The sequence below is a fragment of the Festucalex cinctus genome, chromosome 9 (assembly GCF_051991245.1).
Source record: "Festucalex cinctus isolate MCC-2025b chromosome 9, RoL_Fcin_1.0, whole genome shotgun sequence".
Taxonomy (NCBI): Eukaryota; Metazoa; Chordata; class Actinopteri; order Syngnathiformes; family Syngnathidae; genus Festucalex; species Festucalex cinctus.
In genome coordinates this window covers 11,309,798-11,335,190 of record NC_135419.1, presented here as the reverse complement: position 1 = coordinate 11,335,190, position 25,393 = coordinate 11,309,798, and the positions used below count along the sequence as shown (strand labels likewise).

The window sequence follows — 25,393 nt, the reverse complement described above, 5'->3', positions numbered from 1 at the left end:
GAATATAGTTTTTAAAACTAGCGTTGTATTATTATTATTATTATCATTATTATTTATTTATTTATTTATTTATTTTTTGATAAATCATACAACTTTGAGTTACCTAATTATTGAAAATGTCATTCATTCATAATTAGGTGTTTAACTGATTTATTGTAAATAACAAAATACGACGTTAGTAAAAAAATTAAAAAATAAAAATAAAAAATTGGTAGACGCAGTTTTAAAAAATATATATTATTCATTAATTTTAATATTAGAAAAAATAATTAATTTGCATGCATGATTCACTTAAACGTATGAAATTATTCAATTTTTGTTTTACAAATCATTACAATTTAGTATAAATTTCTAAGAACGAGCTGTCCGTTTTTAAACTCAATAATGTAAGCATAATTCATTTAACCTTTTTTCTTTCATTTTATTAAATAATTTACAATTATGCAATCGTAAAATACATGTTCACGAAACGCACTGACTATCCTCTCATTTTAAAACAGGAAGCCATAGTTGTATTTCCGGTTCACCAAAATGTTTGTATTTAAACTCTTCCGGGATGAAATCGTTCTTACCGCTGCGCACCAAAATAAAAACTCCCGCAATCGATCCCGATATGCTTGTTTTGTTGATTAAAAATTAATCCGTTTGATTTCAAAATGGCGGGTTTACCACCCGGTGATCCGCAGCTAGTGTCAATGATCGTTAATCACTTAAAAACACAAGGACTCTTCGACCAGTTCAGGAGAGACTGCCTCGCAGACGTCGACACTAAGGTAACGACATAACGAAATGAATACTTATAAAAGCATATATTTAACGTTTCAAGATGAAAATTATTCTTTAAAAGTAGTTTAAATTGGCTCACTGCATGTGTTGGAACAAGCTAGCTAACAGTAACTACCTATGCACTGATACAAAAATACTAATAGTGATTAAAGGGATTTATTCTAAATTGTTGAATTAAAGTTACTGTTTCTTTGCTACACCCGCAATGCTGCCAGACAACTTTCTTTAAATTGTCGCACAGTTGTAAGACAGAAAATGATAATTGCTTGTACATAAATTGAATAAGATAGATACAATTAAATAAATACAGAAAATTCTCCACTCTTTTATTTAAAGTAATTTGCTGCAGTTGTTTGCCTTATGTTTTTAAGTAAATGTATGATGTGGACAAGCACAATTAGTTTCCCACACTGTAGTTTGAACAAACGATTTCATTACAACATCACAGGATAAATAATGGAACGTTGGCATTTGAATGACTTATAAATTAACATATTTCATGTATTTTTCAGCCAGCTTATCTGAACCTGAAACAACGAGTAGACAACTTTGTCTCCAATCACCTCTCAAACCATACATGGAGCCCCCAGTTGAACAAAAACCAGTTGCGAAACAACATCAGGCAACTTGTGCTGCAGTAAGTTTTATATATATATATATATATATATATATATATATATATATATATATATATATATATATATATATATATATATATATATATATATATATATATATATATATATTTATTATTATTATTTATTTATTTTTTTTACATCTGCTCTCCATGTATTCAAGTTTGAAATGAAACTTGTCAAACCTGAAAGCAACCCATCCCTCTTAGATCCGGCATGCTGGAGCAGGGAGTAGACAGAATCGTAGCCCAGGTGGTGGATCCCAAAGTCAACCACCTCTTCAGGCCACAGGTGGAGAAAGTGGTCCACCAGTTTCTGTCGCCCGGCACCACCAGTGAGGAGCCGCCAGCACCGCCGATGCCCCCGACGGAGACCAATGTAGACGCCGTCATCCCTCAGCAGCGTACGTTTGATGTCGTTCTTCAGACACCTGCTCATAAAGCCTCTCAGAATGATATTGTTAATTAAAACCCTGTTATTGTGCAGCCTCAACATCCGTGCCGACGTCCACTGCTGCCACAGACGCCATGTCCATCCTGGACGCCATCACCTCTCTCAACCAGGAGGCCAAAACCAGGTCCACCGAGAAGGGTCGCAAAGCTGTCGACGATCCCGTTGAAGACGGCGAGCAGGACATGAGTCTGGATGAGGAGGAAGACAGGAAGAGTGAGCAGGCAGAAGCAGATGAAGAAAAACTGGGGGCCGAGTTCCAGGAATTAGAAGTCAAGACGGATGACCCTCCGGAGCAGATGGACGTTTGGAAGGAAATCTCTACTGAGCAGGTAAAGGTGGAAGAGGAAGAACCGAGAACTGAAGAGCAGGCTGAGGAGAAACCTAAAGGGGGTGGCAAAACAAGTGGGAAACCTTCAGAGGAGAAAGCGGAGGAAGAAAGCTATCAGGCCAAGCAGAAAGCCAAAGAGAGGATAAAGGAAGGTCAGTGTAGATGAATGTTCTTGATCCTCTGCGAAAAATAAACGTGCCGTCATTTGCAGAGTATTCTTTGGAGGACTCCGACTTGGACGGCCTGAGTGACATCACAGTGAGTTCCGTGCACACCAGCGACCTGTCATCATTCGAAGGGGAGAGCGAAGACGACGAGCCGTTGTCCGAGTCCTCTGAGGAGGGCGAGCGTGTACCCGATGGTCTCACTTCTATTCTTCTTCTTACTTTTTACCCATAAGGCAACACAATACGTTTATGTTGGCTCATGATTTTTTTCCCCCCTTCTTTTCCCACTTTAAGGTGTGAACTCAGACAAAAAAGAAGCGAGCGAGGAGACAGGAGAAGAAGGCAAAGAGAGTAAACCTCGCCGCAAGGCCTACGTGCACAAGCCCTTCCTGTACTCCCGTTACTATAGCGACTCGGATGACGAGGTCACTGTCGAGGAACGGAGGAGATCTGCGGTGAGTTCATCAAGGAATTTACATTATCTTATAACAAATTGAAAAACATTCCATCCTCACTATTACAACAAATTGAGTATTGGATCTTGATAACTAGGCAAATAAAACTGCTTCTTTGGCAGAGGTAGTACATTTAAAAAAAAAAAAAAAAAAAGGTGTCTCTTCAATGTGCTCTTCAGGCCAAGGACAAAGAGGAACGACTGCTGAAAAGGCAGCAAAATCGAGAGCGAATGGAAGAGAAGCGCAAGCAGAAAGCAGCACAGTCTGAAGAACAAGGTATGTCTACATGGAACATCCTCCTCGTGAATTTGGTGTCGACTGTCGTGTTAAAAAAGAGGCGTGTCCACGTTTCAACATCATTATCTGCTTTCAGGTTAAATTTGTTTCATGTTGCCTATAGAAAAAACATACTTGAAGATCCTCAAATTATCTTGCTTTAATGCTTAAATTCATTGAAATATATTGTTTTATTCCAGAGCCATCTCCTATCAAATGTTCCCCGAGTCCAATATAAGAAAATACAAACATAAAGAACAACAAAAAACACACTAGTTGGAAAAAAAATATTGTCCATATTCATACACATAATTATTTTCACAACCAATAAATATAATACATGCAGTATATATACTATACAATAAATACACTGAATATCAGACCGTAAAAGGTTTGGAAATTAAAAAGTGCATCCAAACTTTTTCCTTTATTATATGTTGGCTGTTGCCCAATATTTACCGCTCGAGCCAAAAACCTTGTAGCTCCAAAGTCGTCACTTTTCAAGATTTCAAAAACAGCATGTTTCTTCAACAATTAACATCATCAAAGCAAGCAAGCCATTTTCAACACTTAATGATTGGTCAATAATTTGTAATATTGACACCCACATGTGTTGACTGACCAAAAAAAACAAACAAACAAATGAATACATTTTTAAAAAATCAGAAATTTTCCAGATTGTGACTTAATGAAATTTTGTCCCGACCAGCTTGGTTAGCAGCACTGGAACCCTTCGTGGGGGAAAATTTGGGCAACAACAGAGGAACCTTAAACATTTCTTGACAATGATATGTTATATTTGACCTCACTAGTCTAAACATGACATTCCGATTAATATTATATTTGTGGAATATGAGTTGTGCAGCAAAATCCAGTCATTTTTTTTCCCATCTCGGGGCGGCCATTTTGACACTTGCTGTCGACTGAAGATGACATCTCAGTTGCTCAGGCAATGACCAATCAGAGCTCACCTGTTTTCTGAAGCTGAGCTGTGATTGGTTGTTACCTGAGCAACTCTGACGTCGTTTTCACTCAACAGCAAGTGGCAAAATGGCTGCCTTATCCTGCTTAACTCATATTCCACTAGCACAATTTTAACCAGAATACCATATTTAGATTAGACTAGTGAGGCTGCATAGAACATATTGTCAAGAACATGTTTTTGGGTTGACTTCCATCTGTCAATTGACAATTTTTTTATGCATTCTAAACCTCATTTGAATAACACTTGGCCATCATGTCCCCTGCACAGATGATAAAAAAGAGAAGCGCAGCCCATCGGCTGGGCTCGAGACACCCCGAGCCAAAGAAGCCCGAAAAGAGCGCAAAGTTCTGGAGAAAAAAGTGGCTCTCAGCAGAAAGAGGAAGCTCGACTCAAAGTGAGTCCGAAAGATACATCATTATTGCTTTGTTGCCTGTATTTATTTTTTTAATGGAATCTGCTCATGTTTGTGTTCATTTAGGAAAGAAGATGATGCGACCAGCAAGAAAAAAGAAGCAGGAGAAACATCGAAGAAGCCAGTACGTAACTGCCGTCATGGATGAAACTAAACAGTAAATGATATGATGAGCTGTATGATTACATCATTTCCAGGAAGCAAAATCAACACCATCACGTAGCCTACAACACAAGCTGGTAAGAAATCTGTCCGAGTCTTCGGTGTCCGATGAGAGGCACAGAAGAACAAGCGGCGACGATTCGGACGCCAAAAAGCTCCCTGACAAAAACCGCACGCACTCCTTCATCTTGGACTTGGAGCTGGGCTCGCAGGAGGCTCTCCGGCAGCGCTCCATCGGGAAGTTCGACCGCCCGTCCCGCAAGGAACGCAAAGACAAAGAACGTGCTGCCTCCGAAGAGCTACCCAAGCTCAAACAGAAACAGGAGAAGAAACCGGAACCGCAGGCCAACGAAACCCAGCAAAAGGATTCTGCCAAGACGTCGTCCGATGAGAGAGGCGAGAAGAAACCTAAAGTGAAAAATGAGAAGAAAGCGACCACTGCGAAGGAACCGAAGTCGTCCGTGTCCGAGGCTGACGAGGTTTCGACCAAGAGGATGCGGGCCCAGTCTGCCGAGAAAGACAAGAGTCGGGAGAAAGACAAGATGAAAGAGAAAGAAAGGATCAAAGGAGATAAAACAACTGCAAAAAGTGATGCAAAGCAAGTGCTCCGCCCTGATTCTTCCGGCTCCTTGGAAGAAGGCGTGGACGGCGGCAAGAAGAAGGAGAAACACTCCAAAGACATCCTGAAAAGGTCAAAGAGCCACAGCGAAGACCGTCAAGCGGACAAACCCAAAGTAAAAATGGAAAACAAAGACAAGGTGAAAGCCGAGCAACCCAACAAGACGCTCGCTGACGCCGACAAATCCCCCAAAAGGGTCAAACCAGCCGAGAAAGGAAAAACCAAATCTCGAGAGGATCCCAAATCTCACACGCCAGCAAAGCCGGACAAGAAAACTCACAGTTTGAAACCTGAGAAGAAGAAAGAGGGACCTATGAAGGAACAGAGGAGAAGCTCGGAAGAGTCTGACGTCAAGAAGAAAAAAGTGGACAAGAAAGAGAAGAAGGACGAGAGCAACGAGGAGAAGAAAGCACCCAGAGAAGACAAACCCGACACGTCGGAACCGCCCGCCGTCGCTTCCTCACTAGAAACGCCCGTCGTGCCCCCGGAGGCTGACGCCCTGCTGACGCTGATGGACGTGTGCACCTCGGCCATGGACGCCAGGATGCACGCGGCGGGCGGCCCGGAGCGAACCCAACTGCAGGACGCCGACTTGAAGATGAAAGAGGCGGCCCTCACGCTGCTCTCCATGGACCCCGACAGCGCTTTGTCCCCCGGCTTCATGAGCCACGGACTGAAGGAGGAGTCGGAGGAGAACAAGCAGAACCCACAAGGTGATGCTTCGGAAGTGTCACCCGTTGCATACCAGACAGTGAAGATTGATGATGACAAATTGAACAGTGAAGGTAAGCATATAATTAATTATTTTCAGGAAAATGCACTATAACATTTACAGGTAAACTTGAAACCTTTAATTAGGACAATTTTGTCTCTAAGCAATTAGATTATTTTTCATGTATAATTAATAACTTTAAAAATGAGTTTTGCCACTTACTATTGATTGAAAATGACATCATGTGTGCTCAGTAGGTAACGGCCAATCATGACTCAGTTTGCTAATGACACATGACCAATGCCAGACAACAGGTGAGCCGTGCTTGGTCGTTACCTGAACATTGAGCAGCTGTGATGTCATTTTCAGTTGACAGTAAGTGGCAAAATGTGTTTTTGAAGGCGTAAATGAAAAAATAATGACGTTATCAAATTAATTCTAGACAAAATTTTAACTTTTTATTGCTGAAAATGGCCTTGTACTTGAGAAATGCAGTGCGCATGTTTACATATTGTGAACTTATTTGGTAGAATTTTGTGATGTAGTTAACGAAGTAAATTAAAAAAAAAAAAAACTTTTATTTATTTTTTTTATTATTACATTGGTTCATTTGCCTTTAATCCCACATAAGCCTAACCCATAAAACCAAAACGTTGATGTAAAATAAATTTAGTCCTTGAAAAAATAATTCTGTAGTAAATTGCATTGAGGGGGAAAAAAAAGACTCTATTATATAATATTATTTTTGAAAATTGTTCATCCTTATATCGAATGCACGTCCAACTGTTCTTTCAGACCTTTTTTTTTTCTAAGTTGTTTTCTAACATGAAAGAGTTTTCTCTTTCATTCTAGAAAACAACTTAGAAAAATAAACAGATGAACTCAAAGGTTGAGGAAAGATCAAATGAATTTCACTTGTAAATGACTAAATGTTATACAGTAAGTACCTTGACTTGCAACTTGGCAAGACAAAAACGATCCATTCCCAGGTTGATGTTGCTTCAGATATGCCACAACTGAGCCAAAACTTAACTTATGAGTCAAGTTGCTACTATTACATGTTAGGTTCATCCTGAAATTTCACCCCAAAGCCAAATAAACATCATTTGGGATAATGAATGTTTGTTTTCACCAAGTTGTGATGTTTGCCTCTTTGTAGATAAATCTGAAATGGATGCAACAAGTGGTGGAACGCCTCTCCTGCCTGCTCTTCAGGTACATTGCCTTTGCTAATCTTAGGATTTTTTTATTTCACGTTTTCACATCTTACCTTCAGTGGTCCTGGTTCACCGTCTTTGTAATTTTCTGTGGAATCTATAATGGCTCCCTTAATAAATCTGTGTATATGCTACAGACACACCTATCATCATGTTAGCTATCTGTTCCTTGAATAATTTCAATCGTTTCAATTTGGAATTGAATGAGTCACTGCTCATGTCCGAATGTGACTGTTCTGCGTGCAGGAGAATGACGTCCAGCCATGTGACCTTCCTTCTAATGAAGAAGAGTCCAAAGCTGGAGAAAAAGCTGCTGACTCAGAGCCAGCTGAAAAACAGGCAACACCTGCTGATGAACGTAAGTGTAATAAATGATTATCCCAAGAATAATATTTGCGACGTTTTAATGATAGTTTAATACTGATTTGTTGTATTGTAGATGTTCCAGTTGCTGATGACGGCACAGGAAACGTGGAGGAAAATGTTGCCGTACCTCCTTTTGAAGCACCTACCGGAGAGAATGTTTCTAGTCCTCAAGGTAAGAACGTTTTACAAAAAGACTCTTTCTCCATCTGACATAATATCGACTTGTCATATTTAGAGCAAACACAATTGAATGCTGACACAGAAACGAGCACCAGTGAGGAACAAGTGAGAAACCACTTCTACTTTACTCTCCTTTCTTTGTCATAAACATGACAAAAAATGTAACAATCTTTCTTCTGAATTTTAGGCAGATGAGATTTTAGCCAAGAAGGAGATGGACATCACTAATGGTACGTAAACAATTTAATAAGAGGGTGAATACACTTGTAGGCCACTACATTAGGTACACCAGCACCATTTAATGAGAGTCAACATGTGAGGTACAGTATTGTCCCTTGTGGTTCACAAACCATGACACTTTCTTGTGCATCATATCTATTTGTGTACTACACTATATAACGGACATCAGTAGCATATAGCCTTTTTTTTTTTTTTTTTTTTTTTTTTTTTATAAATAAGTTTTTACAGTCTACTTATTATCATGCCATAGTATGTAGGAAAGGAGAGTAACAATCACCCATGTACTTTTCAGCTGTTTAATTCCGAGTGAATAGTAAAACACACAACAACAAACTCACACAGTAGCTGCTGTTGACCACAGCTCACGCCCAGACACTCACATACCAGACCCCGCATCTTAACTCATGAATTGAAACACACACAGTACAGTATTTTCTATGTATTTTATGCTTTGAATTTGTTGTGTGCGTAAATACGATTTCAATGTATTTCATTTGTTTTGTGTGTTTTTTTGTGTGTGTTTGTTTTGGGGTTTTTTATACTATGAAGTTTAACTGTGTTTAAAGTGTTTGGGATGAGTAAAACTATATCTTTTATTTTTTATTTTTTTTATAAAGTTAATGGTCTCCATAGAGACGTGTCCACAACCACTTAGTCTACTACACACTTTCGGTTACTGATTGTTTTATTTTGACTTATTGCACTTGGCATAAAAAACAATTGAAATAATGATTGACATTTATTTTCTTGAAAAACAAAACAAAAAAAACAATCAAAATTAACAACAAAAAATGCTTTACTGGAAACCTGGCCAGTGGCTCAGATCATTAACAATGAAACACTGCCCCTTAGTGGCTGGAGGTATAATAAACAAATGAAACATGGGGTTAAAACAGTTTCTCTGTTGAGGAATGTGAACCTGTATGATGAATGGCGGGTTCACTGTATTACTGTATTTCTACAAATATTAAATAGATGCTGTATACCAAATTGTATTCCCCCCCCCAAAAAATACACTTTCAACAATGCATTTCTGTACCATTGAACTACGACCACATTACGTAGTAAACATTGTGTTAAATGAATATGTCTCAGTCAAAAATCAAATGTTATATTATTAAGTTTGATTAATTATATTATGTTGTAGCCAGTTAAAGTAATTATTTTATTCAAATATTAACTTGTTGCCTTGTCATCATCAGGAAAAGACGATCTGGAAAAACAGGAGGAGGAGGAGTGTGGTGCTCAAACTGTAAGTTGGATCTTTTGTTCCCAAAGAAACAGCTTTGCCACTTCCAGATCTGCACCTTGTTCATTTCATTTGTTTAGGTGGAACTCAGCTCGCCACTCGGAGTGGTCACAGAACCTGAGAGTGGACCACAAGTGGACAAACAAGAAAGTGTGTAATTCAGTCATTTAAAAATATGTTTTTATATTTTAGTAGCGATATATTTTTCTCGTTGAACCACATCTTCATTGTGTTGTCATCATTCAACCAGGCAAGAGCTCGGACAGCCGTCAGCCAGAGAAGATCTCTGAGGGTTCAGAGAAGGTAACTCGTACATGTGCAGTAGATTGTCCTTGATGCTTCTGATGTTACTATCGTGTATTTAAAAAAATAAAATAAAAATCGCAACAGGAAAGAGGACGAGGCGGACGTAAACGAAAGCTGTCCAGTCAGAATTCTGTAACGGCGAATGAAAGCGGTAATACTTCTAAGATGGTAGATATTAGAAATGCAGCAAAATTGCCAAAATGAGATTTGACAGCAACCACTTTTAATATTCAACAGGTGAAGATCAGGACGCAAAAGAACCGTCATCTGAGGTGCTCAATGGCGTCAGACGCCTAACTCGAGAAAAAATACACTTAAATCATCAATTTTTAAGAAAATTGTTTGTAGGAAGCTGATCAGCCGAAGATTGCGGAGGTGAAAACTCCACGCAGGGGACGATCGTCCAAAGCCGTAGAAGAGGTGGAGGAGGATCCGGTGAAGCAGTTGGAGAAGAGGGAGATGACGCCGAGTCGCAGAGAGAGACGTTCAGCAGCCAAAGGAAACTCAGCTGGTAGGACGCTAACAAAAAAAAAACTACAATCAGTTCTTTGCATGCTTTTTATTTAAATATACTCAGTGGTATCTTGACTTCTATTTTGTTTTTTATATTGAAGCTGTTGCGCTGCCGTTTATTTTTTTATTTTATTTTTTTTAAATCTCAAATTTCGGGTCCCGAGATTCCCCTATATATCGGCTTGAAATTGTGACGTCCTCATTTTCAGATGAACCGCCACTGAAGAAGAAGAAGAGCTCAGCAAAGACTGGAGAACCTCAAATGGGAGACGAGTTGATCGAAAACACCAGTGAGGAGGTGCCGAAGGACGCAAGTCCGGAGGCAACTGTGGAAACGAGTGAGGAGGCCGCAAAAGACACAGGTGATGCGACTGTAAACGCAAATGAGGAGGCTTTGAAGGGCACACGTACGGAGACTATAAAAGACAAAAGTGAAGAAACCGTCGAGGACACAAGTGAGGAGGCAGGAAAGGATACAAGTGAGGAAGATATGAAGGACGCGAGTGAGGAGGCCGTACAAGTAACAAATGAGGAGGCTCCAAATGAAAAAAGTGAGGAAGCGGCAAAAAATACAATCAAGGAGACCATCAAAGACAGTGAGGACACACACGAGGCGGCCAAGGACACAAATAAGGAGGCCACGGAGGATGTTAGTGACGAAAACACAAGTGAGGAGGTGACAATGGAAACCAATGAGGCGGCCATATTGGACTCTACAGTTGAGTACACAAGTGAAGAGGCCATCAAGGAGACACACGAAGACACAAGTAGGGGACAGAACTTTTGTCACAACCTTGTTAGTGTGATTTCATGATGTGTAAATCAGTCAACGCTTTTTCAGCTTCTCCATCCAAAGACGAGGACGCAAAAGAGGAGAGTGGGAAGAAACCCGACGACGTACGTGGGCGACAAGAGTTTGAAGCGCCGTCGTCTTATTTGACTTGAAGTCTGTTAAGAGAGTGTTGTTGAACGTCTTCAGGTTGACGAGCGGCAAGATTCCACTCCCAAGAAGCCCACTCGGAGGGGAAGACCCCCCAAGGTGGCGACACCCTCGGACGACTCAGGTGCTTTTTCGCTGTCCCTCATGAGTGATTCGGACTGAAAAGTGAAGGAAGGCGTCGTTCTTTTCAAAGTTGACATCTGCGTGTCGTGCCGGCAGATAAAAAAGTGAAAACGGCAGGCGAAAAGGAGGCAGAGCAGAATGACGAGGATGAGGACAGCGGGGAGAAAGACGACGACGGCAAAGAAACGAAAAGCAGAGCGACAACCCGTTTGGCGTCTCGGCTGGAGGCTGAAAGGTGATGAATTCATACATGTTTAATGTACAGATTGGGCTCAATAGATTGAAATATTGTAGGAAAGGTTTGTGCATTTCAGTTTTTCAATTCAAAAAGTCAAACTTGTTTATTTTATTTATTTTTATATATATTTTTATAAAGTGAGTGTTTTGAAAAGAGCTATACAAATAAAATTTATTATTATTATTAATACAGATTAATTAAACAGGAAAACACTACTAAAGGTGTACATAATTTAGAATCAAAATCATTTTTATTATTTTGTAATACAGTATTCTCATTTCTTGAGATGATGCATTTGTGTGTGTTTTTTTTTTATTTTTTTTATCAAGTTTAATCATTAAAAGTACGAAAAATAAAATCTTGAATTAATTCTCTATTTTAACAAATCTATAATATATTAGGGCTGGGCGATTTAAAAAATAAAATAAATAAAAATAAAAAACAAAACAAAACATGATTATTGAGTCATATCAAAACTTAGTATTTATTCAACTACCAAAACAACACACAATAATTTACTGGTAGTAACAAACTAAAATAATAGCAATAAAAACAAATAAACAAAATGAAATACTGGTTGCGCCTGCTGTGCTCTTCTTGGCCTCTTGGGGTCAGTGTGGCACCATGCGTGCATGGAGTACACTTACATTCAGATAAGAAGAGTAGAAGAATAAAGTCTAAATGTGCATCTTTGACTTTTGTTTGTGAATATTTGTTTCTGAAAAGGAATATCACTCCCCGAACCCGATGCTAATCTGTTAGCGTGTCAATGGGATTTTACATTGGCTGCTAGCATTAGCATGAGCAATGTTTCTAAAACAAAGTATGTCTTGTACGCGTCTAATTTTAATTTTGTTGTGTGTTAAGTTGTATAGTAAATTCCACCTGATGTGTCATTCAACAGTTTAAAGCACACTCAAGGATGGCAAAAATAACATTTACATCACACGCTTGCTGCTACACTGTACCGAGTTTCGCTTTTGCACTGAACTAATAGTTTTCCATTTTAACTCTAAAAGGCCACTACATTAGGTACACCTGCAACCCTAATGAGGCATATATGAAAAATTCCTCCTATAAAAATATAATTTAAGACAGCTTTGATTTGTGGCGTTACTTAAGTATGTTTGCATTATTATGATAGCCGTTTGCGTTATATTTTTCAGTTGTACTGTATCATGCTAAGAAATGTAGTATTGGTCATAATTGTCGGTCATTTTTCAGAAATAAACCGAGCAAACCATCCACGAGGGCCAGTCGACAAAGCGGCAAAGACGAGACTGCAGCCTCTGCGCGGTAAGTTCATCCTAAACCCTTCTGATCAATCTTTCGGGGTTTGACCCCGTTGCTACTTTTGCACACATTTTGGACATTTTTTTTTTCTTTTTGCGCTGTTTGTCATTATGAAGTGTTGTTTTTGCCCTCATAGCGGAACCAGGGGCCAGGCAAGCTCCACTAAGGGGCCCCGCAAACTGGACTCCAGCCCCACTGCCGTGCGAACGCGAGGAGGGCAGAAGTCACAGGAGCCACCGGCTAAACGAGGAAAACGCTGTTGTCATGTACACTATTGAATTGAAAAAATTGTAGTGGGGGATGCGGTAGATGAAAGGTTAGCAGACCCCGCCCCCAACAATGTGTGTAACAATCATCACACTTCATCATTCCTTTTGAAATGTTCACAAATAGGATTAATTGAGAATTGTTCAGCGTTGGTTTTATAGTGAAATATTCATTCTATGAATGACAAAATAAGTTTGAGTCTTTATATCCATACTTTGTTGTTGTTCTTGTTGTCTTGAACATGTCAAATGATTAGTTCTTATGATAAACACAAAAGACGCTTCTTCTACCTTGTCGTGTCAAACGCAATCCGTGTATCATTCCTTTAGTCGTTAAAAAAAACAACCGTCAAGTACAAAAAAATTAAAAAAAAAGAGACTTGTTTTCTCAATATTCGTTCCAAAAAACAAAAATGAAAACAACGGAGAACGACTTGTTTTCCGATAACGGGCGAAGTGGACGGTTTTTCATCGAGTTTGGATATTTGACTTGATGCAATTTCTGTGACCCGGAAGCTATATCCACTGATCTGTATATATTATTGGATAAGCGCTAAACGAAAAGGGGGCTCTTCAAAGCTGTACATACCGTCCACTTGTTAAAAAAAAAAAAATTACCACCCAGCCAAGCACCAATCCCGCGCCCGCCTCTCGGCCCTATATAACAGCGTATGAACTGTATATGTTTAATGTGTACGTATACATATCTGCTAGTGAAATGATCGTTGTAAGATGGCCGCCCTGTGGCTTCACTGGCTTACGTGGGCAATCAGCTATCCAGTAATATATGGTCAATGAGTGTGCAGTACGAATTGCAAATATGGGTGATTATGTGCCCTTCAGCGGGGCTATGAGGGTAACTGAGGCCAGAAGACATGACCACCGTCAAAGTCAAGCCACGAGTAAGGTAAAACAACCAAATAGTTGCTTCCGGGTCACACAACTAGCCAAACTGGATGAAACGTCGCAAATCGCCCGTTGTGCGTTTTTTTCCCCATTTTCCATTTGTGCACAAAATCGGACAACGAGTCGTTCTCCGGTTACTTCCCGTTTTGTTTGGAAAAACGACTGAACGAATGATAAACGCAATTTTATACATCACATTCTATGCTACTGCCGTGTATAAGAAAACTCGTGGAAATAATTCACCTCGCTGGATTCTTTGTAAACGGCAACAGCAGATCAGTTGTTTTTACGGTGTCATTTTGCAGGCCCTCAATTCGCAGTCGCTATAAAAAGTACACACCCCTGTTTTATTGCCACACTATTGTGATATAAGAAAAACGAAAGCTAGAGCAATCATTTCAAAAACATTTACCACCTTTACAACTCCATTGAAATTTAGAAGCTATCAGGTTGCAAAAGTGTGCACACCCACTTATGACTGGGATGGAGCTGTTAACTCATTCACTCCCAACCATTTTCACAGAAGTGTTTTCCTGGATTTTGACTGATTTTTCAAGGCCCGCGAAATATTATGTTCTATTGCTATAAAAATATGTAACATACCAAAAGAGAGATTAGAGTCTCTTCTTTTATCAGGTCAAAAAAAGTATATTCCTATCTGTTTCCGCTGTGCAGCAATTAGCAATAGAACATAGCTAAGTTTCATCGTTTTTCACAATTCTGCTTATAACTGTGGGGAAATCTGCTTGTTTTAACATGGCCTGGTTGATCTCTTATACTCTGCTTCCACTCAAGCATTTTCTGCAGTAGGGAGACTGCATCAAAGCCTTCTCTATGCTCTGGCATAAAAAACAACAAAAAACGTATAAATACGTCTTTGGGACACAAAACATTTAAAATATGACGTATTTATACGTTTTTGGGAGCTAATGAGTTAATTAACCATTAAAGCTCATGGTAAGTGGGAGTCAGCACACACCTGCCGCCATAAGTGTCTCTCATTAACACCGATTAGATGTAAGATGTTCTAGTGGGCTTTTCCTGACATTTTCCTAAAGCCTGTAAGTTTGTGTTCTGAACTAATTTTCAGGTGAGGAGAGGTTTTTTAGAAAATGAACAGCACTGTGTAGACCCAACTTGTGGGTTCTCCTTTCATTTCTTGGCTGTTTTCCCACTATGGAACGCTTTCTAAAATCTAAAATGGCCCCTGATGGGAAAAAGCTTCCCCACCTCTGATCTTCTCATATTAATGGCCCACTCATAAGTTTTGAATGCAGTCCAGGTTGGCCTCCCTTTTCTGTATTAAGTGCTCTGTCTTAGGGGGCTCCTCCATTTCATGGCATGCGAACGAAATTCCTCTATGGGATACCAAAAAAAAAAAAAAAAAAAAGCCGGCTCACTTAAAAGGCTGCTTCCCTTCCCGTTTCTCCCACTTTCCAGCCTTGAGCTTGATTGAGTGTGCCATCCAGATGGGGATGATGGGGGTATTTGGTGAGAATGTTTTTTTTTTTTTTTTTTTTTTTGGGAGGCGGGGTGCATTTATTGCAAATGAGTCTTGGCAGTGTCTCCGCGCCATCCCATCCCACCCAACGCCCCCATTGGCTCCATCTGAACACAATTTGCCAGCAATTCTCGTAAAATATGAGGGTGTCCTTATGAGGATATGTAAAAAAATATTAAAATAAAAAATGGAGGGTTAACAGAGGCGTTACCAAGGCGATGCTCAGACACATTACATTTGAAACCAAAAGATTTAAGTTACAAGATGAGGCAGGTTGAGAAGAAAAAAACGGGTTTGGGGTGCCGTTGGCCTAATGTGCCATTTAAGTTGATTTCCTCACTGTACAGCTGGCAGGGAGCTGCTTATTATTATTATTATGGGATATTAAGGCATCATGTCTCTGCAGAGGGAGTAGAGAAAAAAAAAGAAGCCACCACTATAAACTGTTTCCCGGCAGAGCCATTAAGTGCAAACATATCATCTTTCAAACACTTTCTTCACGCTTTTTTTTAAACGGTTTTATTCTTACCAGCAGATGGCGCCATTTTGTTTGCACAAGCGACCTTTGCGCGCAAAAGAAAAAAAAAAAAAGGCTGCGTGAACTCAAAATTTCAAGGCAACAAACTTGGCTAAAATTTGAAGTTGACAACAAACAAAACAACGAGTTGTTTAAAATTGTACTTTTATGAAATTCCATTCCACAACAAAGAAGAGTTGAGAATTGACCGAACTCTTTCACCGTGTATTGAACCCCAATTTAAATATATAAATTCAAACAACTCAGCCAAGTGATTTGGGTAATTGCTTTGTTTTTGACATAAATGTCCATAATTAATTTTGGACCCCCCCCCAACTGAAATCAATGTTATAGGCCTCCAAAAATAGAAGTCGTTTTTTGCAGTTCATCCTGAACCCATTTTGCAATTAATAAAGTAGGTTGGTAAATAATCTAATAATACAAATTGACTAATAATACACGTAAAGATTTTTTTTTTTAAATATAAAATATTCCAAGTTAATTCGAATGTAAAACATCAGGTTGTAGTTGAGCATTATATTTTTTTAAGTGACCGTATTTGACAAGAAACAACCTATAACTCAACTGACATGCATCATAAGAAATAATGTAAATGTAAAACATTAAAAGCGAGCTATAGGTGAAATAGGTGCATTGTGGAATTTGACAGTGGTGATTTACATCAATAATAATTGATGTAATTCCTTTTTTTTTTTTTTTTTTTTTTTTTTTTTTTTTAAGTTGCGCTTGTCAGGTGATTATTTTCAATGGCAAAAAAATCAGTTTTCAGCTTCGCTCATCCCAGTAACGCGTTATTAATAGACAAAAAAAAAAAAAATACATGTAGGCTATATAATAACGTGTTGCAGTAATTTCCTGTAAAGTTTGTCAAAAGACAAAAGGAAGTGCATGGCATGCTGCATGCATGCGCACCATTAACAAGTCGGCTATATGCCTACAATACGATAACAAGGTGTGATGCTGCGTGAAAATATCCATAACCCTTAACTGCCTCATTTGATTTTTTTTCTTTCTTTCACTCAGCCGCAAAGGTTGTGATTGCATCAGGACAACTGAGGTCTGAATTTGATGTTGCAAACTAATAGTAGGCGTTTATGACGTCGTTAGTTCGAAGCTGACAGTCCAGCGACCATGACGAGAAGGAAGTTATTGTTTTAGGGATCGATGATGATTACAATACAAATTTCTTGACAGGCGCCTTCATCATTAAGAAACACTCAAGTTTTTTTTTCATTTAAGCTAATTTAGAGTGGACGCAAGAAAGCAGATCAAAAACAAATGTAAATGAAATGTTTTTAAGCGTTATATCATTTTTAAAAATTATTTTTGTATGATCGAAAATTCAATAAATTATCTGTTCTTCAATCACATGACCTTTATCTCCAAAGTTTTTCTTTATTTTATGCATTTCAAGTGACGTAATAAACGGCACTTCAGCGCATAGCCTGTTTATCCATATTTTTCTAATCAGTTCTGAATACAATATTTTTCTGAAATCATCATTTAAGCTTATCTTTTAGTAATAAATCAGTAAGAAATACTATAGGCCTACGCCATTCGATATATTTGTGTCAAAATAGCCAGATTCAATTGCTCAAATTGTTTTCCCCTCATCCATTTATTGTATACCTAAAAGTTATAGATTTTTTTTTTAATTCACGCATAGGGTCTATCAAATAAGTAGAAACGTTAGCACACACATAACGGAGGCCTTGTTATTTTTATGAAATGTGCCTCGTGTTGTTCTTTTAAAACATGATATTTTGACCTATAGAAAGAATTTGCTTTTTATTAATGAAAGAAATCCTTTCGATCCATTCAAGTATTTTAAAATATGTGTTAGTTTGCATTATTTTTTTTGTATAGCCTATGTGTGTGTGTGTGTGTGTTTTTTAATACAATATTGCATCATTTTGCTTGCCATGACGATATCCACAATGCAGGTAACGACGGCGTAACAACGCAAAGTTTGTTAACGCTCTGCAGACAAACAGAACAAGGGCACTTTTTTTCTTTTTTCTTTTTTTTTTTGCACCAAACTCCCTCACGTTGACTATAATGACATAAAAAAAAACTGTGGAGATGGTGCAGGAATCGTTTTTAAATTGCTTTTACGTGCAAAATTTAAAAAGGGAGACATTTTTATTAAAGACAAATACGATAAAAAGAAATGTATCTAATTTACTAAACGAGCTAATGACGTTCAATTATGTAAAGTAAAAGGAAAACTGTAATCTAGAGATTCATTTTAAACTATTTATTTCTTTTGAGTACATTTGTGGTAGCCAAGTGTGAAAAACTATGCACAACTGTTCTGATTTGTTCAATTATCCTGAAAGCAGCGTCAGGTCGCTTATGGTCACCAATCCGGAAATGATTTTCTTTCGGCTCTGGTTTCGACCAATGGGAGGAGTGCTGGGAAGCTGTCACTTATGACTGTCATTCACAGGTGATCCAGGGCCAATAACAAACAAAACGTGGAGTAGAGGAAATTTATGATTATAGGCGCTGAAAACACGAAAAATATGAATGCTATTAATAAAGGTAAATAATAATAATAATAATAATAATAATAATATCAATAAGTCTGGATTTTTAATAGGTAACGGAAGTGAAACTACTTTTGAATAGTATTCATGTGTTCAAATGCAATGTTGAAAAGTGGAAAAATCGTGATTTAAGGTCGATATAGACGATAAAACTATCATTTATTAAAATATGGCGCAGCTGTAACCTGTGAAATAAAAAATAAAAATGTAATACAGAGCAGAATAACTGAAAACATGTATTTTTACATAAAACGTGTGGTAGCTAACTGAGCAGGTTGTCTTGATACGTCCGAGTTTCCTGAAAGCAGCATGACGTGGATGACGGTCGCCAATCCGGAAGTGATTTGCCCTCCGCTCTCGACGAATGGGGAGGCGGCGCCGGGAGGCTGTCAGTCACAGGTAAGGCACGGCAAAAAAAGAAAAAAGTTGTCTGAAAAGGGCCGGAGCTCGAAGACAGCCCGCGCTGATGGCACAGCTATGCGGAGGGACAGCATCGCGCCGGCGGACTTAGCAGCGACTTGTTCCCGCGGGGATGCGAGCGAGAACGCGGCACTCAAGCGGAGCTCAACGTTCATCCACGGATGATCTGACCCACACTTTCCCCAGCCGACCCGCCTAATCTCACCACTTTTATCGAAACTTTCACAATCCGAACATGGCGGTCCGTGGCAACGCGCTCATGCCGTTCTCCATCCAGGCCATCCTGAACAAGAAGGACGACGGCAGGCACTTGCCCGATTTGGACGTGTGCTTCTCCAAGACGACGTGCTGGAAAATATTCGGGGACGTGCACGCAGCCTCCGGGGAGCCTCCCGAGAAAAGCTACGACTCGGACTCTGGGCTCAGCGAGGACAACGACGCCAAGGCGCCGGGGGTCGCGCAGGGTCTGCAGCCGGAGAAGGACGCCGCCGGGAACGCGTCGGACGTGCCGGAGGAGAGTCCGCAGGAGGAGACGGACCACGAATCCGCAGCTGTGGACAACACCAAGAGTGACAGTGAGCTCAATAACGCCGCAGGTAAGAGCGCGAATCCTTCAAGTGCACCGAAGCCAATTTGATCATTTTTAAGTCGACTTTATTCATAAAACTTATCTTATTAATAAGACTTATAGTGCTGAAGCTGTACAGTGCAGCAACCATGACGAGACTAATAGTGTTGGTTAATAGGCAATGTTTATATTTATGTTTAAAAAAAAAAGAAGTAGTAACGTTATTTGCGTATACAGATTTTACGCATGGTATTATATTAAGCGGGTCAGAGGTCCTATCCGATATTTAAATAAATAAATAAATAAATAAATAGATTGCTCTCGTTAAAAAAATGTTCTATGACTAGTTGCATGCCCAACAAATAGACTTCAATAACGTTTTGATAGACGTTGTGCGTATTTATTCACAAAACGTCCCACCTTAAAGAACGTATACGTGAAGTTAACCTTACACCGATGGTAAATGTAAGTGTTGCAGCACATCATAAAAATCTATTAGTAGACTACTCAAAAAAAAAAGTGTTATTTACAACGACTTAAAAAAAAAAAAAAAAAAAAAAAAAGGAAAGTGAGACGGCGTGACGAAGAATTTTCGTACAAATTCTGGATTACTTCAGAGATTCGGGGACCACACGATGCATCAAAACGACGCCAATTAGATACTTTTTTTATGTGTTTGTTTTTGTTATTCAAACCACCCCCATCATTAAAAAAACAAACAAAAACATTAATAGATATTGGGTATGTCAGGTTTTACGCATGAGTAGCACCTTGAAGGGATTCAGAGTTCCCTATGGGCCATCATCCAAAATAATGCAAATGCATTTGTGTATGTAAGTCACTCAGACCCATTTATTGTTTTTGATTTCTTTGAAATTTTGGTGGATTATTTGGCCGCCTTGCACCTTGTGTCCTACAGACGTCAGCCTGTGCAACCCTGAGTTTTAATCGTCCTGCAAGGATGCTAATCAAGTTTAGAATTTTACTTATTTATTTTTTTAATCGACTTTATACATCCAAACACTATAATGAAAGTGAATTTCATAGCAATTACATCAATTAGCATATCTTATTTCAAATACCGTTATAGTTTTTTGTTTTTTTTCAATTAATAACAACTTGCAAAATAAACGTCTCCATTTGCAGTAATACAGAGTAATACATACACCACGTTTTGAGTATATGAGCACTTAATCTGATTTGAATATAAAAAGCAACAACAGCAACACCAAAACCTTAGAAAAATGTTCTTGGGTATTCTGTTATCACAAGAGTATTATTTAAAATTCAATTCCACATATGAGGTCTTAAGTGATTTCTCCAAACCAGGCTAATCAAAAATATATAATAACAGTAATAGAAAATACACTTGTGGTAAAATTACTCATGTTTAAGTGTGAAACAAATTATGACGTAAACAAATATTCTTGCAGCCATATCAAACGTATATTTTTAGAATAGTCTGATTAGACTGCTAGACTTTGTAATTTATTTCCTTTTTACATGCAGTTTCACCATGATATACCAGTTTAGTATATGCAGTTTGGCATATAGATTTGGTTTGAATTTTAATCTTGAGGTGGAATAGAAGTTTGGGAAACCCTGAAAGACATGAAAGACTATAGATAGAATAGAATGGGATTCCTAAACTGTAAAACTTGCTTTAACTATAATAACAAATAATGCTAGAGAATAAAAAAAAGAAAAAAAATACACATGAAAATAAGCATAAATAAGTAATCTCATTGAGCTTCATGCTACTATAGAGGAAAGGTAGCGTGCACTTCATTCATTTTATTACATTCAAAAGTGTTGGTTTTCGCCTTTTTACAAAAAAAAAGGGTAAGGTGGTGTTGAAATATATTTCAATAACAAATATTACAAATGCACATATGTATCGTGATTCTTTTGAGTGCCACTTGAGCACAGGTGTCAAACCTAAGACAAAACTGAATAAGGTGTGTCTACTTTCGGTTTATTGAATGCATTTTAGTTTTCATTGCATTTTGGTATAACGTTTTCTTCACATTTAACATTTTTTTTCCCACCACATCTCTTAAAAATACAATAGTTGTATCCTTAAATACAAAGGTGCCTTGAGATACGAGTGACCTGACTTGAGTTTTTCAAAACACAAGCTACTGTTCTGCTGATTCTTTTGCTTTGACCTGTGAGGAAAAATTGAGATACAAGTGCAGTCGTGATGGTGAGCTTACCTTATCAGAATGCACAATTCAAGTATATAGTCTTTAATGCAACTTCCAAGTTTAGTGTCAAACTAAACATAAACAAAAATTAAATTTGTGTATATTTAAGCAACCACATATTGTACTTTTGCCTTAATTAAGTCCTTATAATGAAAAATGCCATAGACGGGTTTGTTGCAGCCTTTTAAGCATCCAAGCAACATTTTGACAACAAACGTGGAGCAACACATTGCCAGATAACGGTGCTCACATTGCATATATTCTTTAGCCTCTGTGAAGAACAACGATATTTCACTCCTTACTGAGGAGATGTGACTGTCTACTCTGTCTCCAGATTCTAAAAATATACACAATTTGTGTAAAAAAAAGAAAAAAAAGAAAAAAAAAGTATTGATGCAGTATTTGGGTCAATTTGACCTTGACCTGATGGATTGTTTTGCATAAAACAATCCAAAAAATTGGGCCATTTTGTATAAAACAACCCAAAAAATTGGGTTATTTTTTACCCATATTTTTTGGGAGTGATTGGTCACACAAAGGTGCAAACAATTGGGTCTGAAATATTGTGGGTCAAAAGGGACCAACTACCAATTTGACTAAACTTTTTTTGGGGTATTGAGCAATTAATCTCACTCAAAAAGTTGGGTGAAATGAATAAACTACAAAACAACAACAAAAAATATTTATTTATTTTTGGTGCAAAATAACCCCAATTATTTTTATTCTATTTTTTTTTTTGGGGGGGGGGGGGGGGGGGGGGGGGGGGGGCGTCAAGTGAGACCCAAATGGAAGTTGGATGGAAGTTGGTCCTATTTTGACAACTATATGGGTTGTTTTGGACGCAAGTGTTTTTACAACATGCCTGTACAGTGTTCCCTCGTTTTCCGCTGGGGTTAGGTTCCAAAAAATACCCGCAATAAATGAAATCCGCGAAGTAGTTAGCTTTATGTTTTACAACTCTTATAAATGTTTTAAGGCTCTAAAATCCCCGACCGCACAATTTATACACTTTTCTCATTGAGGCATTTACATGTTCTCCCATTTCTCTCTTGTTCAAACATTGACAATGTTCAAACCTTCATAAATTTTATAAAATGGGTATATTACTGTAAAAAAATATGCAAAATTGCACTTAGAAAAAATCCGCGATACAGCGAGACCCCGAAAAGTGAACCGCGTTATAGCGAGGGAAGACTGTACTCCATGTTTCTATTATACTGCCCCCTGGTGACTACAGCGCACACATCAGAAGGAGAAGCACAACGTCAATTGAGTTAATAAAAAAAAAGCAGTAAAAAGGGTTCAAGTAAAAAAAAAAAAAAAAAAAAAAAAAGCAGTAATTGTCATTTTCATTTCATTCAAATGTGAAATATGATGGAACGCTTTTCGCGGGTGTGTTTTTCAACGAAACCTTCCCTAAAGTACCCGTATGACATCTCGCAGACTGCGGCTGCGCGGCGGACGAGAAGAGCGCCGAGCAGCAGCCCATTAAGGCGAGGAAGAAACGCTCCCGGGCGGCCTTCTCGCACGCGCAGGTCTTCGAGCTGGAGCGCCGCTTCAACCACCAGCGGTACCTCTCCGGACCCGAGCGCGCCGACCTGGCCGCCTCCCTCAAGCTGACAGAGACTCAGGTCAAGATCTGGTTCCAGAACCGGCGCTACAAGACCAAGCGTCGCCAGATGGCCGCCGACCTGATGGCGTCCACGCCGGCCGCCAAGAAGGTGGCGGTTAAGGTGCTGGTGCGAGACGATCAGAGACAGTACGGCCCCGGGGAGGTGCTGCGGCCTCCGCTGCTCTCCCTGCAGCCTTCCTACTACTACCCGTACGCGTACTGCCTCCCCGCGTGGACACTCTCGTGTACGGGGAACCCGTGAAAACACAGCGGACTCTATTTATTTGCGGACTCGTTTTTTGTTTTGGACCTAAGGAACTTATCACCCCATTTTTTTCTCAAACCGAAGTGGAAGGCAATTCCGGGACCTAATTGGACATTTGTTGTTTTCTATTTACATCCTACCTCTGCAGTGATTGACAGTTGTTGTTTTTATTTTCATTAAGTTTCAGGCTGCGTGTTTACCCCCCACTCCCATTTCTGTCTTATTTTCTCGCTGTCTTTATAAAGGTAAGATATTTCAGCACTTTTTTGAGAAACATTTACATGGCGGAACAAAAAAAACAACAACTACACAGCGAAAAAAAGAAATGCCTCTTTAAAATGTAACGTGTGCTTTTTTTTCTTGTGTGTTGGAAAAATATTAAAACATATCAGTTTATTATCATTTGAGTGCAATTTCGTTTTGAGGCTTTATTTGGCGCCTGTTGGAACAGCATCTCAAGGAAAAAAAAAATGTCAGAATAAATATAATTTGGCAGCACAAAAATGAGAAAAGGAGCAGAGAATGGGAAAAAAATGTGTGGAAAACAAAACAATTTAAAAATAAATGAATAAATAAATACATCTGGCATTGGTAAGTGGCTGCCATTTTAATTTTAGATTAGATTCACAAATTATTTACAGTTAAAAAGTGAATCTTTATTTGGAGAAATGACTAAAATTTTGCCATGCAGTGCTTATTATACGCCAATTTTAAACAACCATGGAGGAGTATATTATTAAATTATTTATAATTGTCACAATTTAGTTTAAAATCGAGTTGGAAAATAAAATAAAATAAAGTAGTGCTTCATGCTACTTTATTTTAAGTGTTGTGTTGTCTTATTGTGAGGATTAGGATGCCCCATATTATTGCTAATAAAAATCCAATGCACACCATCATTGGAATGTTTTGCGTATACAAGTTTATGTGTAATGATCTCTCTTATTAAATGTAAATATTACAAGTATGGTCACCATTCACAAAGGCGGTCTTTAGAGCCTTGTTTTGAACTTTTCTTTTTTCATTCCTGCACCATTTCATCGTTGATTTATAGAAATGCATTAATTTATTTCTTGAGGAAAAATATTGTTTTAAAGAATTCTCTTCAATTTGAATGGCAGAAAGCTGGACTACAGAAAATCTTCTTCTTCTTCTTTTATTTCAATAAAAAAGCACTGAATCCTCCCTTCAGCCCAAAATTAAAAACTGTTTGTTCTGTAGCAAACCATCTGATTTCCTGTTCCACATTGTAAACAGTTCAAATCTATAAACCCCAACAAGATTTAAGTGTCGTGAGGATTAATGCAAGTGTTTGCTGTTGGATTTTGTGGTTTTAATGTTTCAATACAACAGGGTATCTAATAATAAGCCTCCATTTTGAGCATTCAAATGAGTGACACAATCCAAACAAACCTGGTCTGACTGGAATAATAAAATGCTTTGACCCATTTCCTGATTATATTTGACAAGACTAAACTTTTGTCATCTTGCTGAATCTTGCCATCAAGCACTTGTCATATAGTGTCATAAAACAACACAAGCCTGTTTGTCAGGTTAATTCATTCGTTTTGGGCCACAGCATGGCAGTTATGCATATTCTGTATTGAATAATGCCCTGTACTTTTTATTTTATTTTTTTAAATACCTCATGGGTTTAAAAGATTTGAATAACATCTATTATGCTCCACACATTCTCAAGCTGTCAACTTTTATCCCCTCATAAGAATTTTGCAGAAACTCATTCTGCAACCTGAATGGTGCAGGTGCAGAATCACCCTCAAATTTCATCCTGATTGGAGGAGAAACGTGCACACAGTATTTTATTTTATTATTTTTTATTTCTCCATTATTGGACCTCAACCTGCACAAATGAGACACGATGTATTGCTGCCTTTCCAGTGGGCTG

General features: G+C 38.4%; 2 protein-coding genes across 3 annotated transcripts; both read left to right on the top strand.

Moving 5' to 3' along the window:
- The first annotated feature begins 546 nt into the window (after window positions 1-546).
- On the top strand, window positions 547-14,435 carry bod1l1 (biorientation of chromosomes in cell division 1-like 1). Of its 2 annotated transcripts, XM_077531976.1 has the most exons (27): window positions 547-773; window positions 1,299-1,423; window positions 1,631-1,824; window positions 1,908-2,354; window positions 2,414-2,563; window positions 2,664-2,824; window positions 3,004-3,100; window positions 4,353-4,479; window positions 4,564-4,621; window positions 4,695-6,063; window positions 7,150-7,205; window positions 7,454-7,565; window positions 7,647-7,745; window positions 7,809-7,858; window positions 7,941-7,983; window positions 9,196-9,245; window positions 9,323-9,392; window positions 9,493-9,545; window positions 9,633-9,699; window positions 9,786-9,820; window positions 9,897-10,059; window positions 10,271-10,828; window positions 10,903-10,958; window positions 11,041-11,125; window positions 11,221-11,359; window positions 12,587-12,658; window positions 12,792-14,435. In XM_077531976.1, exons 1-27 carry the CDS (start codon window positions 657-659, stop codon window positions 12,931-12,933), a joined length of 4,695 nt encoding a protein of 1,564 aa, XP_077388102.1. In that variant the 5' UTR covers window positions 547-656; the 3' UTR covers window positions 12,934-14,435. The 2 variants fall into 2 exon arrangements, with proteins under 2 accessions (XP_077388102.1, XP_077388103.1); XM_077531977.1 differs by lacking the exons at window positions 9,633-9,699; window positions 9,786-9,820.
- A 4,308-nt stretch (window positions 14,436-18,743) lies between these two features.
- Window positions 18,744-23,884, top strand: nkx3-2 (NK3 homeobox 2). Its single transcript, XM_077532182.1, has 2 exons — window positions 18,744-19,431; window positions 23,054-23,884. The coding sequence occupies exons 1-2, from the start codon at window positions 19,071-19,073 to the stop codon at window positions 23,482-23,484; spliced, it is 792 nt and encodes a 263-aa protein (XP_077388308.1). The 5' UTR covers window positions 18,744-19,070; the 3' UTR covers window positions 23,485-23,884.
- Window positions 23,885-25,393: the final 1,509 nt, after the last annotated feature.

Coding starts and splice junctions, on each gene's coding strand:
- bod1l1 (XM_077531976.1), top strand. CDS start 657: ATGGCGGGTTTACCACCCGGTGATCCGCAGCTAGTGTCAATGATCGTT. Junction 1,424..1,630: donor ATCAGGCAACTTGTGCTGCA/GTAAGTTTTATA, acceptor CATCCCTCTTAG/ATCCGGCATGCTGGAGCAGG. Junction 10,829..10,902: donor GGAGACACACGAAGACACAA/GTAGGGGACAGA, acceptor ACGCTTTTTCAG/CTTCTCCATCCAAAGACGAG.
- nkx3-2 (XM_077532182.1), top strand. CDS start 19,071: ATGGCGGTCCGTGGCAACGCGCTCATGCCGTTCTCCATCCAGGCCATC. Junction 19,432..23,053: donor TGAGCTCAATAACGCCGCAG/GTAAGAGCGCGA, acceptor GACATCTCGCAG/ACTGCGGCTGCGCGGCGGAC.